The sequence below is a fragment of the Ranitomeya variabilis genome, chromosome 5, assembly GCF_051348905.1.
Source record: "Ranitomeya variabilis isolate aRanVar5 chromosome 5, aRanVar5.hap1, whole genome shotgun sequence".
Lineage (NCBI taxonomy): Eukaryota > Metazoa > Chordata > Amphibia > Anura > Dendrobatidae > Ranitomeya > Ranitomeya variabilis.
The window spans coordinates 418,020,523-418,043,101 of NC_135236.1; the positions used below are offsets into that span (position 1 = coordinate 418,020,523).

Sequence of the window (22,579 nt, forward strand, 5' to 3'; positions counted from 1 at the left end):
GGGGTCGGGGTATGTACATGCTCAGTTGTTTTTTTTTTTTTTACCATGTTCACTAAGGCTACTTTCACACTAGCGTTTGTAGCAGCTGCGGAGGGCTGCGGACTTCCTCCGCCTATTTCTGCATGCGGCCTGTGTACCTATCTTTAACATTAGATACGCAGGTCGTGCCGCAGTATGCCGATGCTTCCGCATGCGTCATTTTGACGATGCGGAGACCAGCGTAGGACGCAGCTTGTAGCAATTTCTTTTTTTTTTCCGCATCGTCAAAACGACGCATGCGGAAGCATCCGCATACTGCGGCACGACCTGCGTACCTAATGTTAAAGATACGAACACAGGCCGCATGCCAGCCGCATGCAGAAATAGGCGGAGCTAGCGGAGGAGATGCGGCCGAGGGCGGGGCTTCACGGAGGAAGTCCGCAGCCCTCCGCAGCTGCTACAAACGCTAGTGTGAAAGTAGCCTAAATGCTGAAACTGATCTGCCATTATGATTCTCCAGGTCATTATGCGTTCATAGATACCAAACAAGTATAGGTTCTTTTTTATTTAAGTGGTGAAAAAAATCTCAAATTTGCTTAAAAAAAGAAAAAAAAGCGCCATTTTCCAAGACCTGTAGTGTCTCCATTTTTGGTGTTTTCGCGATGGGTGATGGTTATTTTTTGCGTGCCGAGCTGATGTTTTTATTGATACTATTTTGGTGCAGATACGATCTTTTGATCGCTCGTTATGGCATTTTACTGCAATGTAGCAGAGACCAAAAAAAACTTAATTCTGAGGTTTTGATTTTTTTTCTCGTTACGCTGTTTAGCAATCGGGTTAATTTTTTTTATATTGATACATCGGGCGATTCTGAACGTGGCGATACCAAATATGTGTATGTTTGATCTTTTTTATGGCTTTATTTTGAATGGGGCGAAAAGGCGGTGATTTTAACTTATATTTTTATTTTTTAATAATTTTAAAAACATTTTTTTTAACTTTTACCATGCTTCAATAGTCTTCATGGGAGACTAGAAGCTGCAGTACTTTGATCTCCTCTGCTACACACAGGTGATGATCAGATTGCCTGTGTGTAGCAACAGCAGAAATAGTCACTTGCTATGAGCGCCGACCACGCGGTTGTCACCTCTGGTTGTAATGCTGACCCATTGGGTGACCCGCGATCATGTGATGGGGTCATCGATGGGCGGGTTTAGAGACGCAGTTCCGGTAAGTGCAATTTAAATGCCAATGTCATGTTACGCTATTCTCTCATCACGTCTGTATTTTAGCTTTTGCTTGTTTTTCTTTCTGTATTTCAGTGTAAGTCGGAGAACTATATGATCAGGAAGTCTCGAACAAAATTGTATTATTAAAGGTAATCTGTCACCACCTTACACCTTCCTAAACTATTTATATGGGGCATACAGGTTATAGAATGCTGAAAACAGTCCTACCTGTGTGTCTTAAATCAGATGCCTAGTTGTTGAGAAATCCTCTTTTATCACTTTATATAAGTTACCACTTCCAGGCTATGGGAGGATGCTGCCCAGAAGATAACTACCTCCGCATTTCATCTCCATACACTGTGTTCCAAATTATTATGCACAAAGAGTTTAGGAGTGATAAGGTTAGAATTTTTTTGTTTGTCATTTAAACTCATTGATGGTGATGTGTGTCAGGGCTCTTTATATCACTGAAAGCAATTGCAGATACCTGTGCAAATTAGTTTGGCAGGTGTGTCCAAATAAAGGCAAGACTACTTAAGAACGCTGTTCCACATTATTAAGCAGCCTACATTTTTTGCCAAAATGGGAAAGAAAAAGGATGCGTCGGCTGCTGAGAAGCAACAAATTGTGGAGTATTTAGGTCAAGGCCTGACTACAATCAACATTGCCAAGACACTTCATCGTGATCATCGCACAATCAAGAAGTATGTCGCTGATTCCCAGCACACACGTGTGCGTGCTGATAAGGAAAAATTGAGGACTCTTTCCAACAGGCAATTGCGTAAGGTTAAAAGAGCAGCTGCAAAAATGCCTTGTCATAGCAGCAGACAAGTTTTTGAAGCTGCTGGTGCCTCCAACGTTCCCAGAACAACAAGATGCAGGGTCTTTCAGAAGTGCGTAAGCCATCCCGTCGACCACCTCTATCCAGTGCACACAAGCAGAAACAGCTCCAGTGGGCCAAACGATACATGAAGACTGACTTCCAAACTGTTTTGTTCACCGGTGAGTGGCGTGCAACGCTCGATGGTCCAGATAGATGGAGTGGAGGATGGCTGGTTGATGGACACCCCATGAAAACACAGCTAAGGCGCCAACAATGAGGAGGTGTAGTAATGTTTTGGGCTGGAATCATGGGGAGAGAGATTGTCGGCCCCTTTATGATCCCTGAAGGGGTAAAGATGAACTCCATAAGTTATGTGGAGCTTCTAAAACAACACTTCCTGCCATGGTTCAAGAGGAAGAACCGTGCTTTCCTCAGCAAGATCATTTTCATGCATGATAATGCACCGTCTCATGCTGCAAAAAACACATCTGCATCTCTGGCTGCTATGGGCATAAAAGAGGACAAACTTATGGGGTGGCCATCATCTTCCGCTGGCCTCAACCCCATTGAGAACCTCTGGAGCATCATCAAAAGGAGTGTCTATGATGGCGGGAGGCAGTTCACATCTAAGCAACATCTCTGGGAGGGTATTCTGTCCACATGCAAAACAATTGAAGCAGAAACCATCCAAAAACTGACAAATTCAATGGACTAGAGAGAGCAGAAGCTTCTTTCGAACAAGGGGTCCTATGTGCAAATGTAACATCACCTAGAATAAAGTTTTCACTTGAAAACTGATTTCATTTTGTAATAAGCTGATAATGCTTATAACTTCACAATTGACCATTTTTTTGTTCAAAATAATAAAAAAAAGGTTGAAAACTCTGCTGTGCATAATAATTTGGAACATGCATTTTGAGTGTTTATTTTTTTTTTTAAAAAAGATACTGTTTTCATAGGCAGTTTTTTCCAAAACATTGCAATTATACTAGAATAGTAGATGACTGGAAAATAACAATGACTGCAATTTAGATAGGTAATTTAGAGAAAATATGAGGAAATGTTATTTGCATAATAATTTGGAACACAGTGTATATCTTGCCTCCCATCAGGTAGGACTGTTTTCAGCATTATATAACCTGTATGCCCATATTAATGGTTTAGATAGGTCAAATGTGGTGACAGATTCCCTTTAATGCCATTTTTTTTGTATTTTGTGCACATTTCAGTGTCTATGAATACGAGAGATTTTGTTAAATGAAGGTCTGGATGGCGATTTCACTTATTCAATAATTTCTTAGATGAATAGGAGGTAAGCATCCAGGATTTGAATAATTATTATAATCTTATTGGTGCAATCCTTTCAACTAGGATGGGAATGATCCCTTTACAATATCTACAGATGAATGGTTATAATTCAAATCTCTCGTAACCTCTGCTATCCATTTACTATAAGATTTCTCGCCATATTATCCAACATCTTACTTTACCCCTTAAAGGGAATCTGTCAGCAGGTTTTTGCTGTGTAATCTGGAGACAGCAGGAGATAGAGGCTCAGTACAGAATTCAGGGATGTGTCACTTGTCAGAGTGGGTGCTGTTTACTAACTGTGAAGGATTTATCACTAAGAGTTTAACATTGTCAGATTAGTCCGGCCACGCCGCCTCCTGTGATAAGCACCTCACTGTCTATGGACTTCGCATATGGAGAGAGCCTGGGGTGGGATGGGGTTAGCATTCCCAGCTCTGCTTCATGCTATGTATTAAAGCTCTGATTGTGTCACAATCGCTGCACCCAGCAAACTAAGTGATGCATTGTTGGATTCAGCATGTGTGTGCCTACATCATGCTGCTCTCAGATGATAGCAAAAATTTGCTGACAGATTCCCTTTAAGGGCCATTTAGTGTTGCAAAGCTGAATCTCTAAGCAGCTCGGAGTTTAGATCTTAATAACATTATAAATGTGGAATTTTCTAGAATCCTTAATATGTTCATTATTTTGTGGGCGACATGTACACTATTAGTATTTGGTCAGTATTTCACATCAGCATTTGTAAGCCAAAACCAGAAGTGGGGAAAAAGATGCAAAAGTGGTGATGTGTTTCTATTATACTTTTCCTTTGAGGCCGGGAGCAGACGGTCAGTAATCGGCAGTGCTTTGCACACAGCACAAGTCCGCTCCATCCAAAGCGCTGCTGGCTTTTGAACGCAGGTGATTCTGCATGTGTTCATTAAACTGTGCGGAATCACCGTGTCCAATACACTGTATGAGTGAGATTTATCTTATGGAGACTGAGCTTCTCCGCAAGATAACTAGACATGATACGGTCTGGAGAGACGCACCGCATGTCCGTCTCCGCAGGTGATCCAAAGGCGCCAGTGCACACATAGTGGGCATGGAATTTCTTGAAATCCCATCCACTATACTGTAACATCTGGACGCTGTGGAGGTACACACCGTCCAACCCGCAGCATTTACTGAACATACCCCAGTTGTTCCTCACCTGGTTTTGGCTTACAGAAACTAAGAGAAAATACTGACCAAATACTGATCGTGTGACCGCAGCCTAGCAGTTTCACATATGGCTCCCTTTTTCTCATTTAAAGAGGTGGTGCACTACACTGTAAAATGCCCTCATTGATTTATACCTTTTAACTCCCGGATTTCCTGGTTCCACCCAGATGTATCGCAGTCGCATGCACTCCCCCTGACTGACGGGGCTGTGGGCGGCATTTTTGGCTATTTATAATCAAGACATGTTGGATTAATACTTTCAATGTCAATAAAACACATGTCTATTACTCATAGAACACAATCATATATGGATCCATTATTTTATCCCAAAGCATTTACAATCCTTTGTTCCCTATACAATTGCAAAAAATGCACTTTTTTTTTTAGAAAGTGAGTCCATTGTTTCAGGGTAAGCTGTCATGTATGTGCACGAGGAATAGGACTTTTTTTTGGCCATTATATGTCTTGTATCTTGCAATTTTCATAAGTGAGTGTAGGCTAGCCATGATGATCTCCCATATGCAGAAATATAGAGATCCTCTCTTTTGTCTGTAGCACATGTTAATAATCAACAGCATTTGGACATTATACAGTAGTACTGAGCAGTGTAGCTATGAATCCAGCAACAGGTGACATAAATGCAAAAATATTGATCTGCCTATCTCTTCCAACGCCTGTTCTCATACTGTGCTCCTCCCTCTAACCCTCCTGCCTCTCTATAGACTTCAATGAGCAGATGTAAACTGATCCCTCAGTGATCTATCAAGTTCATCTTGTTTTGACTTTGAAAGGACTTTTTCAATTTTTCATATAGTAAGTTCTGGAGGCAGAGGGGAGAGAAAAAGCAGTTCATAAGCGAAGAAAGAAGCATACCTTGCTAATATATTTTCCATAGTTTTTCTATTTGCTTGTAAGATTCATTTATGCAAAGTTGAAATGATCATAACCAGAAAGAAATTTGTTATAAAAACTAAAGAGGATTCTAGTGTTATGTGATCTTCTCACTTGCATATAAATCCTATGAGGACATGATTTATGAATGGCTTTCCTCTTGAAGTATATTTTTTTCTAACCATAACACTAATTAATAGTCTTATTGACAAACCCAGTAATGAGAAATTATCAGTCTAAGGCTAGGTGCAGATGACTGTTACTTCTGTTGGAGAATCGGGTCGATTGTGCAAATCACACTCTGATCAGTGTTTGAACAGAGTGGGATCCAATTCTCTCGGATGAGGAGAAGATGGAGAAAAAAATGTCTTAATCTCCATTTTGTTAGTCCTTGGAAATCAGACTGCACTCATATGTCATCCTAGTGCAGTCCAATGTTTTCCACATACTCAATGACTTGCATGGCCGTCTCTGTCCAAGGAAAAAATCGGACATGTGCACCGCCCCACATAACATTGGTGTGGGTGCGATCCGATGTTTTATGGGATCGCAGTGGCACCGCTAATACGGTCGTCTCCACGAGTCCTAAAGCAAAGTAGTACAGACATCAGTCCTGAGTAATGTAAGGAAATCAGGTGGACGTAACGGTCAGCCAGAGACCTCATGGACGTAACAGAGCCATGTACATACAGACACCTGGAGACCCTGCCAGTCAATGCTTAGTCTATGTACAGGTATGCACTCAGGAAGCCGCCATATGGAATGTAGAGTAGAGGATGCCTTCGTAATACAGCATATAATAGAGTAAGTCATTCTTTCTGTTAGATAAGTTATACTAAATCTTACAACAAAAACATTTCTGCTTCTATGTATTAAAAACATACAGACCTTGAAGGACTGAATATGCAGAATGTTCCATAAAAAACACAAAACAAAGCAATTTCAAGACTCCCTACGCATGTATTGAAAGAACTGAAGGTATTTCTCAGATGTGTGAAGGAAAGAAAGCCATGCCCATCTGGGAAAACATGCCCCTCACATCCGGGGGTACTGCTGGGTTTGCACATGTAATGTTCAATCCTCTTAAAAATGTTTTAATTGAATTTCTGAATGGCGGCTGAGCGTTCGGACTTGGGACACGGGGTCCCATCAGGCCTCCCTCTGTAATTATACCACAACAGCACACTTGTGTTTTATAGCACAATTCACATGCTCCATTGGAGAGGTAGTTAAACTGAACATTGTGCATGGTTATAGATTACTATGCAATGTTACAATTAATCCTGCCCATAAAATTAATAAAATGGCACACATGAATTATGCTTCCTTGGTTAAGTAGTGAAGGCCATTATCTTTATTACAAGGTTTCATTTACTTTTTATGAGATTAACAGAAATTACCACTCCTAAAGCATATTTCCTTTATATTAATGGTTACTGTAGGTGGCGGTGTTATGGTTTTAAAGCACAATTTCATGAAAAAACGCAAGCCACCAACATTTCAGCTTGTTAAAGGAGACCGACCAGATTTAAAAAGTCTCTTAAATCTACATTGAAAAATCTGACTTCTGATATCTGAGCTCGGCCCGAAGCTGGACAACTGTGAAATCCCGCTGAAAACATGCGCCCTAAAGGTATTCCATGATACCAATTTCTCAGGATAGAAATCACATATTTTAAATTTATTTTGATTTTTTTATGCGGATTAGGGGGTTATCAAGACTGAAAATTGATGGCCAATCCTGATCAGTGGGGGGCGGCAAAATTTGGTTCTCCACTAATCTAATATTAATCATCAATCCCAAGCCTGGCTAATCTAGGGAATATGTAATGTCCAGGATTGGAAAAGCGGGGCTGCTTTCAAAAACAGCTTCACATCAGTTCATTGGTTGGTTATAAGCGACATTGTGACTCAGCTCCATTAACTTTGACAAACATCAGCTGCAATACCAGACACATGGTAAGATGACAGTAACATAACACAATGTTCATACATGCATTAACGTCGGCGAACTGCACATAGAGCATAAAGATCATTAAGTATATGATAGGACTCCTGCTTACCCATGACGGAGACTTCATATTCTACAAGTAAGGTCGCTTCTTGGCCGCACTGCTTAAGAATACTCATGGCTTCAGCGTGTGTCGTTCCATGTAGGCGAATTCCATCCACGCTCAGCAATCTGTCCCCTGGCTTGATTGTACCCTCTCTAGAATAGGATGAAAAAAACAATCCTTATTAATTTGATGTAATGTGCTTTAGAGATAATAGCCACTCACATAAAATGATTCATTTGCAGCGTTCATGACATCAATCCTACTTGTCCACACTCTTAACATTTACCTTGACAGTTATCAAGCTCTAGGTCACCGAGGAATAGAAATTACTTTAATCTGAAAATCAGTGATGGAAAAATAAGTGCTTATTACAATCTAATGAAGTAAACCAGCGCTGCACTCGGCTTTCATACACTATAGCAAGAAAACTTCGTTCAAAGGTCAAAGATTTTCCATACACTCCAGGAAACAGGCTCAACCCAGTGCATCGTGAGGTGTGCACTCCTTCCAGAGGAACTGTGCCATAGTTATGAAATTAATGCTACTCGGTCACCTTACTGAAAGTGCGGCTACTGGGAGAAAATGGACTTTATTCCTCCTGGGAGCCGCCAGATATCCGTCATAGAGAGGTGCCCAGAGCAGCTACAGTAGTCGCTCAGTACACAGTGAGGGGCGGCTGTAAGCATGCCCTGGCACTTTGATTGACAGCTCGCTTTGTGCATCTCTGCAGAGCGAGCTGTCAGTCCTACAGCCATTTCTCACATTGTTGGGGACGGTGACCATAGCCACTCTGTGCACATCTCTATGACTGAAAGATGGCAATCTGTTAGGAATAAATCTTATTTTCCCCAATAGCCACACTTTCAGTAAGGCCAACATTGTAACACTATTACTCTATAAAACAAAGTCCAGCTCACCATAATCGGCATCCTTGGGAACTCGGAGCACGGAACCGCTGTGTCAGGGTGTGGAGGAATCGAAGAAATGATGAAGAATCCAGCTCAATGAGGTAGTGAAAAAAAAAGCTTTCTTTATTCACTTCAAATCATGTTCAGTGGAGGAAAAAACATCAGCAACAACAAAGGATAAAATGCGATATCAACGCGTTTCTGGTGAACAAGCACCCTTAATCATGATTAAGGGTGCTTGTTCACCAGAAACGCGTTGATATCGCATTTTATCCTTTGTTGTTGCTGATGCTTTATCCTCCACTGAACATGATTTGAAGTGAATAAAGGAAGCCTTTTTTTTTCACTACCTCGTTGAGCTGGATTCCTCATCATTTCTTCGAACACTATTACTCTGCAGGTTAACCCTGTATCTGCAGGTTATTAGCATTTGGGGGCTGTGATCAAAGGGTCTCTCTCAATAGTCTAATATCTTGTTTTTTTCCCTATTTACATTGACCAATTATTTCTACAAACAGTCAGAAAGACCTGGATATCTGATTAAGAAAGGAAACGTGGTCATTTTACTCATTTACTGCATTAAATGTACATACATAGAAATGCATTAAAGTATTCTGCTCCTCGGATCCTTAGGGAGTGAACAGGCAACAGGCTTGTAGTTTAGATTGATTTTTTATTTCATCAGACTGCTTGTCTCTGAAAATTTAAATAATGTTAAGGATTGCCATCATAAGTCATCATATTATATTGTGGCTAAGATTGCTCTGTCGTTGTCAAATCCAGCGTAATAGCTGATAACGGATAAAAGGGGTGAGGAATAAGCATCCTGTGCAAATCTTATGGTCGCTGCTGCTTTTAATACATGGTAAGGGCTTTTACATTCATTATCCTTGCTTATAGCATTTGATGCATAGCTTATCTGCTTGCGTGCCAGAGCAACCCAGATCCATCTCTATTGCCAGAGGAAGATGTATTGTACCTGTCAGCTGGTCCTCCAGGTCTAACGCAAGTTATTACAATAGGACGAGATTTATTTCTGTCCTCATGTGCTCCTCCTGGAAAGAAGAAAACAGAATAAATTTATTGCTCAAAGCGCATACACATTCTGCTCGCCACGTAGCCCAAAGGGCATTAGCCTCAGCCATTCCACATGAAGATTATATTCAGGCCTTCCCGGCTTTCTAATAGAAAACATGTCAAATTACTTTTAGAAGGTCTTTTACAAACACAAAAAATGCTAAAGGTTAATACAAAGAAATGAAAAAAATGAAAAAGTTTCAACCTTTAAAGTCAGATAGGAAGTAGAGATTACAAAAACTAATAATACGCACTTCCCCTGATAAAAGCAGAATAGATTGAGAATAAAAGTAAATCCAGTCGTGGTCTAATTTTACAACTATATTGTGTGCACATGTCACCTTTAAATTGTAAACTGCTGTGAAGTGTCTTGCCACTATATAGATGAAAATGATTATTTTGATCATTATTACTGATTGGATGCCAATGTCTCTATTTGCTTGCACCATATTTCTCATGTCACTCCATACATTGCACAAAGCACTTGTAGCCCTGCACCGTGCAGGAGTATCAGTGTAAAGAAATCTGGTTACAGTGGTAAAAAGAAGTATTTGACACACTGACGATTTTGCAAGTTTTCCACCTACAAAGAATGGAGAGGTCTGTAATTTTTATCGTAGGTACACTTCAACTGTGATAGACAGAATCTGAAAATAAAAACCAGAAAATCACATTGTATGATTTTTACATAATGAATTTGCATTTTATTGCATGTAATAAATATTTGATACAATAGAAAAACAGAATATATTATTTGGTACAGAAACCTTCGTTTGTAATTACAGATGTCATACTTTTCTTGTATGTCTTGACCAAGTTTGCACACAAACTGCCGCAGGGATTTTGGCCCACTCCTCTATACAGATCTCCAGATATTTCAGGTTTCGGGGCTGTCTCTGGGCAACACTGAGTTTCAGATTCCTTCAAAGATTTTCTATAGGGTTCATGTCTGTACTTAGGGTTGTACCCACTCTTCTTCTTCCTCCAACCATGGCGACTGGAGTTGATACCAAAAAGTTCTATTTTGGTCTGATCCGACTACATGACCTTCTCCTATGTCTCCTCTGGATCATCCAGATGGTCATTGGCACACTTCAAACAAGACTGGACATGTGTTGGCATGAGCAGGGGGACCTTATGTGCCCTGCAGGATTTTAATCCATGACAGCATAGTGTATTACTTACAGTAGTCTTTGAGACTGTGGTGCCAGCTCTTTTCAGGTCACTGACCGGGTCCTCTTGTGTAGTTCTGGACTAATTCCTGACCTTTCTCAGAATCCTCCTTACCTCATGAAGTAATATTTTGCATGGAGTCCCAAACCGAGGAAGGTTGACTTCATCTTGTGTTTCTTCCATTGCCTAATAATTGTGTCAACAGTTGTTGCTACTCACCAAGCTGCTTTCCTATTATTCCGGAGCCCATCCCAGCCTTGTGCAGGTCTACAATTTTGTCCCAGGTGTCCTAAGACAACACTATGGTCTTGGCGATGGTGGAGACGTTGGTGTGTGATTCATTGAGTGTGTGCATAGGTGTATGTTATACAGGTAACGAGCAGAGATTAATGAATTTGATTGGGTCAGGGCTTATTCGGCAAGCTATAGCGCTTACTAAATAAGCTGCAGAGGGAACCCGACTCCCTGGATCGCTCCTGTTGATCAGTTGTTCGGACCTGCAGCTGAATGTGTGGTGGCATGTGTGACAGTCACGACACATGCATGCAGAGCCTGTTTGTTGGGCTCTCCATGTGTCGTGACTGTCACACAGCCGCAACCACATGCAGCTGCGGAGCCAAGCAGCCGATTAGCCAGAGCGATCCAGGAAGCCGAGTTCCCTCTGCCGCTTATTCAGTAAACGCTATAGCTGGCCGAATAAGCCCTGACCCGATCGAATTCGCTCATCTCTAGTAAAGAGTTAAAACAGGTGTAATTAATACAGGTAATGAGTACAAAGTAGGAGGGTTTCTTAAGGAAAAACTAACAGCTCTGTGAGAGCCAGAATTCTTGCTGATTGGTATGTTATCAAACACTTGTTTCAAGCAATTTAATTATTTAAAAATCATACAATGTGATTTTCAGTCTTTTTGTTTGCTTTTGTTTTGTTTTTAGATTCTGTCTTTCACAGTCGAAGTGTACCTATGAAAAAATTACAGACCTCTCCATTCTTTGTAGGTGGAACAACTTGCAATATCGGCAGTGTATCAAATACTTATGTTCCCCTCTGTATGTAATAATAATTTAAATACTTTCAAGCCTAAAAGTTCCCATTCACATCAGACTAAAGTCGGTTGAACTCACTGATGTTGGTGGGATAGGCAGACAGTCTGATAAGTATGGGGCCCTCCTGACTATCACCCTACAAATGATGTTGGAGAAGAGAAGAATTAGCACATTGAAATTCCTAGCACTGATCCTTTTGTTCACTGGGAGATGCTTATAAAGAGTATTCCCTTCACACAAGCACTTATAAACTCTTGTGTGGAGACACGGGGGTCAGCAGGTGCTCTAGTCCGCTAGCCAAAACCTTTTACTGTGGGCGTAATACTACTCAGGCAATGCAAGGTGAGAGTAAAACAGTGTGGCAATACTTTATTGAACCACAAAACAGGCAAATAACATGTAGAACTGTCCCAGCAAAATACCCAAGATGGTGCGAAATTACAGAGTCTCGCCCTTCCACTGACTTGTCAGGATAAAAGTAGCTGTGACTTCAGAGCTTCTAAGGCAGACAACCTCCCCTGTGGCAAGCACAGAGTAGGTATCGACAAGCTTAGGAAGATGACAGTCCATTGAGGTACAATGCCAAGTGACCGGAGGGTTACATCCTGGCTTCTCCGAACATCTCCATGGTGCCAGGTGACCGGTGAGTCCCAACCCTAGTTTTCTCCAAATGTATCCACAGGTCTCAGGTGACCAGCTGGTCCAAATCTTGACTACCCCAAATGTATTTATAGTTCAGTGATGGTCAATGGAGCAGATTTGTATTCTTTCAGCTGGGGCCATGGTCTTGTAAAGAGTCTCTGGTTCTTTGGATGTATAGATATACAGAGGCACATATCCTCTTTTTATAGTTAACAACTGCCCTTCAAGCCAGCATCCAGAGGTAAAGGGGAAGAATGGTGAGGAGATCAACTCGCGTTATTAATTTTTTAATCTATCTGCATAGTTTTTCTTCCTCTGTTTTGTAAGTCAACAGTATAGCTGGCCTGGACAATGTGTAATCAGCATATCAGCAAACATCACTGTTCAATTATCCTGTGTCTCCATCATCCAGGATAACAGCACAATATGTTACAAGAAATGTCAACGTAAAAGTCAATATTACAGGCTTATACGAACTAAAGTATTTGTTTTCCTGATGAACCAAAATATAAACACATACATTTAAAAGTCAACATATAGATAACAGTCTATTCCTCCTGGCTTTCCAAAAATAGATATCTTGTTAATTAATATAAAATGCTGTATCGTCACAATATGTATGAAAGAAAAACACTTTCTAAAAACATGCATGATGGGAAGACTCTTTAAAACACGTGTCAGGGGAAGACTCTATTCGCACATGTATAAAGGGAAGACTCTATAAGCAGATTTATAAAGGGAAGACTATACGCACATGTATAATGGGAAGACTCTTTATAAGCACATGAATAAGGGGAATATTCTTTATAAGCAAGGGAAGACTTTATATGAAGGGAAGACTCTTAATAAGCATGTGTGAAGGGAAGACTCTTTATAAGCAAATGTATGAGGGCAAGAGTCTGTATAAGCACGTGTATGAAGGGAAGACTCTTTATAAGCACATGTACGAAGGGAAGACTTTATAAGCATATATATGAAGGGAAGACTTTATAAGCATATATATGAAGGGAAAACTTTATCAGCACATGAATGAAGGGAAGACTTTATAAGCATATATATGAAGGGAAGACTTTATCAGTACATGAATGAAGGGAAGACTCTTTATCAGCACAAAAATGAAGGGAAGACTCTTTATAAGTACATGTGTGAAGGGAAGACTGTATAAACACATATATGACGTGAAATCTCTTTATTAGCATGTGTATGAAGGGAAGATTCTTTATAAAGAGATATATGTAAGATAAACTCTGTAAGCACATGTATGAGGGAAAGACTCATTATAAGCAAATGTATGAATGAAGGGCAGACTCTTTATATGTAGATGTTTTAAGGGAAGACTTTTTATAAGCAAATTTATGAAGGAAAGACTATATGCACATGTATGAAGGGAAGACTCATAAGTAAAATTAAGACAGGAAGACTTTTTCTAAGCACATGCATGAAGGGATGACTCTTTATACACACGTTTGAAGGGAAAACCGTTTTAAGTCATTTCTTGGCATTGAATAAAAAACCACTTGAAGACAAGCTTACTGTATGAATTCAGTACTAGCTAATTGAATGTATTACTACCAATATGGATTCACACAAGTAAAAACTAAACTACCGCAAAGGAAGAAGTGTTGTAATAGGGCGAGTGCCTCACATGCACACATGGAGCATGCAATTGCTAAAGAACACTGATGGAGTACTCCTTTAACCCCGCTTTCAGCTGCACGCTATTCAGGATGATGACATTTGCAGGATATATATATATATATATATACAGTTTGCCTACATTTTCTTGCTTTGTGAAATTGGTAACAGGTTGCTAAAGTGTTTTCAAAAGCTCTGCAAAATTAGTTTCTTATCTTTTAATGAAAATCTAAGGATATTTGTACCGGGTAGTGAATTAACTAAAAAGAATATTGTTTTACGCCTTTCAGCAAAGGATCTTACTGATATACATTTAGCAATCAACTAAAAGTGATGAAAGCCTGCAAAACAGACCATAGAAAACAAGCTAAGAGGATTCAAAGAGTATGCAGCTTTCATCATGTGCAGCAAAATAATACAGAAAATGTAATTTACCATCTTGTTAGAGACTTTCAAAAAGGCTATCAGGGGAGATGCATTGAAAAAAAATTACAAATGCACTCAATACATTTTCTCCAAGCCCCTACACTTTATATGCACAGTGGCTGGTATCTGCATAGTGTAGGTAATGGTCAATATCAGAGATACTAAAACCACACTGCTATCACCACCTCTGTAAAACAGCAATTTTTGGGAACTGAAACCCTAAAACCTTATAGCTGAAAGGTGAAACCTTTAAGCTAAAAGAAAAAAATCACCCTTTCTACAAGATGGGTATAATAATAAATTACAAAATGTTACTTACCTCGTATTACAAATCCGAAGGTGTTACCTTCTTTGTGAAGCGTCACTTCAACAGTCCGAAAAATCACTCCTGATCCTTGTATTGCTGAGGTGAAACAGAAAAAAAAGAAGTAGATCTTTTTCTAAAATCGATTACCAGACATAAAAATAAAAAAAGTAGGTACAATAACACAAATCACCACAAACAACGATGGAACTGATGAGATAATATATAAATATAAATATACTGTATATGCACAGACACACACACACACACACATATATATATATATAAATATATATATATACACACGCGCACACACATATATACATACAATATATATATATATATATATATATATATATATATATATATATATATAGCTGTTTCCAGCCAGCTAACGCTCGGCATGCTCATTGCTATTTAATTAACGCTGCTAGTGATTAAACTAAAGTAAATAATGAGAACATTCAATAGCACTTACGCAGGTGGTAAATTAACTTCAAATGAAGTTAATAACAATAATAATAATTAAAAATCAGAATAATACTAATAAATTTAACTCACAGTGTAAAATCAAAAGCAAACTGGATTCGTGTGGTAATGTGTGAGGACGGAGCCTCGTGTGGTAATGTGTGAGGACGGAGCCTCGTGTGGTAATGTGTGGGGACGGAGCCTCGTGTGGTAATGTGTGAGGATGGAGCCTCGTGTGGTAATGTGTGAGGATGGAGCCTCGTGTGGTAATGTGTGAGGACAGAGCCTTGTGTGGTAATGTGTGAGGACAGAGCCTCGTGTGGTAATGTGTGGGTACGGAGCCTCGTGTGGTAATGTGGGGGGACGGAGCCTCGTGTGGTAATGAGTGGGGACGGAGCCTCGTGTGGTAATGTGTGAGGACGGAGCCTCGTGTGGTAATGTGTGAGGACGGAGCCTCGTGTGGTAATGTGTGAGGACGGAGCCTCGTGTGGTAATGTGTGAGGATGGAGCCTCGTGTGGTAATGTGTGAAGATGGAGCCTCGTGTGGTAATGTGTGAGGACGGAGCCTCGTGTGGTAATGTGTGGGGACGGAGCCTTGTGTGGTAATGTGGGGGGACGGAGCCTCGTGTGGTAATGAGTGGGGATGGAGCCTCGTGTGGTAATGTGTGGGGACGGAGCCTCGTGTGGTAATGTGGGGGGGGCGTTATGTGTGGTAATATGGTGGGGGGCGGGATTATGTGTGGTAATGTGGTGGGGGGGCGGCATTGTGTGTGGTAATGTGGTGGGGGGTGGGATTATGTGTGGTAATGTGGTGGGGGCGGGATTGTGTGTGGTAATGTGGTGGGGGCGGGATTATGTGTGGTAATGTGGTGGAGGGGCGGGATTGTGTGTGGTAATGTGGTAGGGGGCGGGATTATGTGTGGTGATGTGTGGAGGCGGAGCTACTGTGCAGGGGGCGGGGTTAGCGAGTAATCACGATGCCTCATATATATATATATATATATATATATATATATATATATATATATATATATATATATATAGATATACACGCGCGCGCGTACACTCATACATACACACATATATAAATACATTATATATATATATATATATAGTGTATACACACAAACATATATATATATATATATATACATACATACATTATACATACGGTATACACCCTCAAACATGTATGCGTATACTCATACATACACATACATTATATATATATATATATACACACACATGCGTATACTCATGCATACACACATATATACATACATGATATATCTATATACAGTATATGCACACATACATGCGTATACTCATACAAACATACACATACTACTTCATATGAAGCCAATTAAGGAGGATTAAACCACAGATAAGGACAGAATAAATACAGAAGGAACATACATGTTGATGAAGACATTTCCATCTACCGTACTTTTCCCCTTTTTCTCATGCCTATGTATAGTTTACACATCTGTGTATGTATAACTAAACATCTGTAGTAATTCTTGGGTTTTAGAATTATTCCTTTATTAATAAAAGTACTAACAAATTTCAGGCAGGTAAACCTACAATATTTATGGAATATTTTGCGGACGCTGAAATGCAAGAGTCAATATTGCTGAAAAGGTAATGAACAACTTTACATAAGTTTTGAGGTTACTTATACTCAGAATAATTACTAAAATTGTTCTTTATTAAATACAGCCCTAACATATAGATCCATACAGTAAATGATGGTCTCATATACGTAGAAGGAAACAAATCATCTACTTCAATATCTATAGTGCCACAAGGTATGATGAACCTTGGCTTCCGCCATTGACTTTTCCCACAGCTCCATATGGTATCACATCATGTAATAAGCTAAATGACCTTACACACTCATTAAATGTACTGAAACGGGAATAGATTGTTTTAATTTTCCCCTTTGCACACACAGAATGTAGACAAAGTTTTTACAACAATATTGGATGAGAATAATTTTTAACAACTTGCAGATGACACATTGACAGCAGCCATTGGGCCATTATTATAGACATCCACAATACCCAAAGGGAATACCAATGCAGAAGGCCCATTTAAACTTATGGGGGTAATGTCAATCCAAAAAAATCCAGTAAAAATTCCGATAGTAAATAATTACAATACAATTCTGGCATAAAGAAGTGGTAAGTGCAGCTGTAAATACCATGTTGTATATAAAATGGAGCATATTATCCAGGGTAGCATTGTTCAATTATATTATTTATTCTTCTAAGTAGAAGAACCGTTTGCTCAAACATTATTCAATGACCTATTCATCAGTAAAAACATAATTTGACCTCATAGTGTATCAGCAGGATGAGAAGGCATGTATAATTATTCCTCGAGTTGGCTAAAGTACTGATTCCGATCCACTCAGTCCTATTACTAAAGCACGTCACGTACGTAGTATATGTTTTATGGTGCCAATGCAGGTTGGTGCACTGGGCTTTATTTCACAAAATGTTCTCACTAAACTGTTGGCCATTGGCAAGTTGAGCTTTGGGCAGCAAGGCCACATTTCCGAGTCATGTGGCCCATTGTGTTATCTCAACATTTCTAATGCATCTCAGCATTTCCCGTCCGTGCAGCCAACGGTATTTGTCAGGAGATAGATTACATTTTGGCTGCTCTGAAGGTAGATGAAGTGACCAACCCATTTGATGTCACGCCAGCTCTTTGTCACAGTGATGACTTCCACACAGTATGCCGGACCCCTGGGCAATGAATCACAGCTGCCATCTTATCCTGTAAATGCCATTAGTTCAGACCTGAAGAATTGTAGATTGAATTGGCAACAGAGAATAGAATGGCTTCCTATGCCATGCCTTCTTTTCAGCCAAAGATCACAAAAACGCCATTTCTGTAGAAAACTTAGTATAGCAAGTGTCAAAGCAGAACGATGTATTGCTCATTGTCTCCTGGACTGTCCTCCCATCCAGGCTATGTGAGGGAGTACAGTGCAGGACAGAATATCTGACAGAGAAGACGGACAGGAGAGCAACACTTCTTGGCAAGTAGCTTATTCTACTTGGCATTGTCCCCATTAGTTTTACAAATAGTTCAGTTACACTTTGTGACAAACATGGCACCAATAGAATTGGCAACACACAGCACTGAAGCTTGTTATGTAGCTGAATGTGCAGGACTTCATACATGACAGCACAGGGATCTACCAGAATTATACAAAACACTACAAAGAGAACTTGTACTTATCACCAGTATGGGACTGGCCATCTTTAGAATACTAAAAAAACAGGTGTACAGCCTCAGATTGGTGACTTTTCTAAAATTGTAACAGAAAAAGGGACCAGACGTCCTAATTTGCCCCAAAAGGGCCCGACTGTTTAGAAAAGGTTGGGTTCGAACACAAACACTCCATATTATGACATAAAAGGCCTCTGATAGTTCAACGTGAATCTCTGGGTTCATTACTCATACACAAAGCAAAGGCTGACCTCACTAAATGCCGTCGTCATTATTAAGAACACGGCAAAAAAAGTGCAAAGTCTCTGGCTAGAGCCCTAAGAATACACAGAGCTAACACATATATCCCTCCAATTATGGATCACATGGAAACGTTTAAAAATGTCTACTCTTCACTATATTCTGTAGACTCAACTAATCCGTGCTGACTTTAAATCATGGTAAGCATATAACGCAAGTCCATTCTCCTACACAAAGGGTGGGCAACACTCCGCTAAATGTATAAACATACTGATCAAATAGTCATAAACTATACTGAATCAAAAAGTGTCTTTTTGTTTTGTTTTAAAAGTCAAACCTGTATTTAGACATATAGAATATATACACCAAGTTAAAATAGTGCCTCTAAACCAAGAACAATTCTACATACATACAAAAACAGATGAGGTTAGAAAACTCCCTGATGCTACTGAAAAAATGTGAAAATTACTGACTATGGATATTAGAGATTGCGTTCACATCAAATCCTCTCCCAAATCCCCAAAACTTATACGGGTAAATCCCTATTGGGTGAAGCAGGTTTGTGATATAAAGTGCAAATGCATCAATACCGCAATATCCAAGTCACAGTGCAACTAAATAGTCAATTGGAAAGGAGCATGTATCTAAAGGGCAGGTGCATAGCATATTAGCCTAAGTCCCAAATTGCCGCATCATCATCCATAACCCCAGGGGTTCTCGGAGGTGTAGCGTGTCACTCGGCACTACACTTGGGAAGCGGCACATAGACCCAGGTAATATGTACTGAACAGGGGTTGCAACTCTCTGTCTTACGCCAACTATATGACGCAGGTATTTGCACTTTATATCACAAATCTGCTTCACCCAATAGGGATTTTCCGGTATAATTTTTGAAGATTTGGGAGAGGATTTGATGTGAACGCAATCTCTAATATCCATAGTCCGTATTTTTCACATTTTTTCAGGAGCATCAGGGAGTTTGCTAACCTCATCTGTTTCTGTTTGGATATTTATATGTATATGCTTCAGCTGACCCCCTATGTAGAATTGTTCTTGGTTTAGAGGCACTATCTTAACTTTGTGTGTATATTCTATATGCCTAAATAAAGGTTTGACTTTAAAAAACAAAACAAACAGACACTTTTTGATTCAGTATAGATTAATGACTATTTGATCAGTAGGTTTATGACTTTAAATCATGCATTCAGACATACATTGAGGAGTCTGGTTTTCCTTCTTTGTCTGAAGCTTCAACAGATTCCCTCATACTAACATTTACTATAGGGGAACTACAAACAGCTGTAAGGGAAACTAAATCGGGGAAGGCCCCCGGCCCTGACCAGTTTTCTTTACCATATTATAAGTTGTTTATAGATTCTCTTTCCCCCAGCTTATCTCTAGCCTCAATGCTTTATTCAAAGGATCCTCTGTCCCATGAGATTCTCTGCGAGCACATATATTGGTTATACACAAGGAGGGGAAAGACCCAGCCCAATGTGCAAGCTACAGACCTACGGTATTTCCCTTTTTAATGTGGGCATTAAGCTGGTCGCAAAAATGATTGCATCCATACTATCTCCACTATTATCAGATATTATCCATCCGGACCAGACGGGAATGATGAGGTAGAGAAGCAAGAGAGAACAAGGCTTTGAACCTAATATATAGTACCAGACTTAAATCTGAGCCCCTAATGCTTTTGTCCACCGATGCAAAAAAAAGCATTCAATAGAGTGAACTGGATATTTATGAATGAAATGCTTTCTCAACTGGGCCTGAAATCCAATATGTTACACTGGATTTCAGCATTGTATTCAAAACCAAACGCTTGTATAAAAGTTAACTGGATCCTATCTAAGTAATTCAGTATATGTACCGGCACGCAACAAGGCTGTCCGCTTTCCCCTCTAATTTTCATTCCCACATTGGAAACCTTTCTTAGGAGAATTAGATCTAACAATAACATATTGGGTCCCTGCATTTGCAGCTCTCCTTACAAGATTGTGGCCTATGCTGACTATACTGCTTTTCTTCATCAATAAACTAATTCTTTACCTAACTTGATGACAGAATTCAGTACATATAATAGCCTTTCACATTTCAACATTAACTTTACCAAATCGCAAGCCTTGAACATTAATATTCTACATTCTGTCCTGGCACCGCTGAAAACAGCCTTTAATTTTAAATGGGCCAAGCAAGACAGCCATAAAATATTTAGGAATATTGCTCCCAAATGATATTAAACTAACATACTCTTAATTTTCCTAGGTTACTTAAATTGGCGCAGGGGGAATTGCTAGAAATGGACAAGGAGTGCCTTTACTTGGTTTGGCAGAAACGGCATTTTATATGTCATTCAGGCTCTTCAGATCGGCATTCCCCCGTCCTTCTTTAGGGGTCTCGCGGAGGTCCAAACCAAATTCATATGGTCCGGTAAAACCTCCACGTATCGGTAGGACCACACTGTATCATCCAAAGTCCTCAGGGGGTATAGGGCTACCTGGTTTCAGATTATATTATATTGCCTCTCACCTCTCTAGAATTCTGGATTGGTGTAGGAATAGGTCTGGGAAAGCATGGGCTGGGATTGAACAAAGTTTTACAAACATCCCTCTAATAACTGCCACTAGAATTGATTTAGCTACAATTTCTACACTCAAAAACTCATCCGTTAATTGGGACCACTCTGATACGCTACAATAATTCCTCAGTTCTTCATCAATTCTGCCCCTATATTCCTCTATGCACCATATCTTGGGTAATCCACTTTTTCCCGCGGGAATAGAGGATGACATTTTTAGGTCCTGTTTAAACAAAGGTAACTTCAGAGTGACACACTTTGGACAGGGAAACTTGTGGCCCTCAAAAGAACATCTTCAGGGTTTCTTTACTGCTTCTCCCTTGGGACACTGGAGAATTAGCCAACTTTCTCACTTTTTTCATCTCTTTCACCTAGAGACTTCTATAATAAACGATAAAACAATTTTTGAAGTGAAAGGTTACAACACTGGACATACTTTGTCATTCTCATTATCTATTCATTGAGCCCTTGGACCAATGTAAAACTTCTTCCAATCTCAATAGGAGAGAGATCTGGGTTGCACCTTAACGAGGGTTCACCTTGACACATAAATCATCCATTAGCTCACGATCTCAAGAGGCCAGCTATAAACATCTTTCTCGGTTGTAGAGTCCCAGCTCGCCTACACTCTATATTTCCAGATGCTAGTCCCATGTGTTGGAGATGTGGGTAGAAGGAGGGTGACCTAAAACATATATTCTGGACTTGTAATCTCCTTTCTGGGGAAAAGTACAACTAGTGATTTGTAAATTCACTGATCTTATCTCAGACCTTGACCCAGCTCTCGTCCGTCTCCATCACAGCAGCATCCCTTTAAAAACATGTAAAAATTTGATACTGAGACACTTGATCACATCTGCTTGAGCATGTATTCCCTTGCTACGGAAAAGTAACACTATCCTGACAAGCTCACTTTTGTTCTACAAAATAAATGAGATTATGTTAATGGAGGAACTCACCTCCATGATCAATAACTCCCATAATAAATTTCATAAAACATGGTTCTACTGGCTGGAGTTTAAATTTTCTGCCAATTACCTTGACCTTATAGGAGAGAACTAAGTTTATACTTCAGGGGCCTGTCTGGCGTTACCCGTACCCTCTTACCCATACATCCTTCCCCCACTTCCCTTTGTCTTTGTGTGTATTTATGTTTTTGACTAACTTTTTCTCATTTTTTCTTTTATTACCACTCTTTATTAAAAGCAAAACTGTCAGCAGTTTTGGCCGACATAAGATGCGGCCACTGCCTTTCAGGGCTTATCTACAGCATTCTATAATGCTGTAGATAAGCACCCGGTCCGACCTAAAAGATAAGAAGAATAAGTTTTATTAAACTTAT

The 22,579-nt window shown here is 39.8% G+C and overlaps 1 protein-coding gene across 10 annotated transcripts in view; it reads right to left on the reverse strand.

The window, feature by feature from the left end:
• Window positions 1-22,579, reverse strand: part of GRIP1 (glutamate receptor interacting protein 1) — a 787,412-nt gene that overhangs the window by 91,862 nt on the left and 672,971 nt on the right. For all 10 annotated transcript variants that reach the window (XM_077265228.1, XM_077265231.1, XM_077265226.1 and 7 more), the window contains exons 5-7: window positions 14,718-14,801; window positions 9,381-9,456; window positions 7,500-7,645 (exon numbers count right to left, since the gene is read on the reverse strand). In XM_077265228.1, coding sequence (XP_077121343.1) covers window positions 7,500-7,645; window positions 9,381-9,456; window positions 14,718-14,801 — 306 coding nt within the window. The remainder of the gene's footprint in view (window positions 1-7,499; window positions 7,646-9,380; window positions 9,457-14,717; window positions 14,802-22,579) is intronic.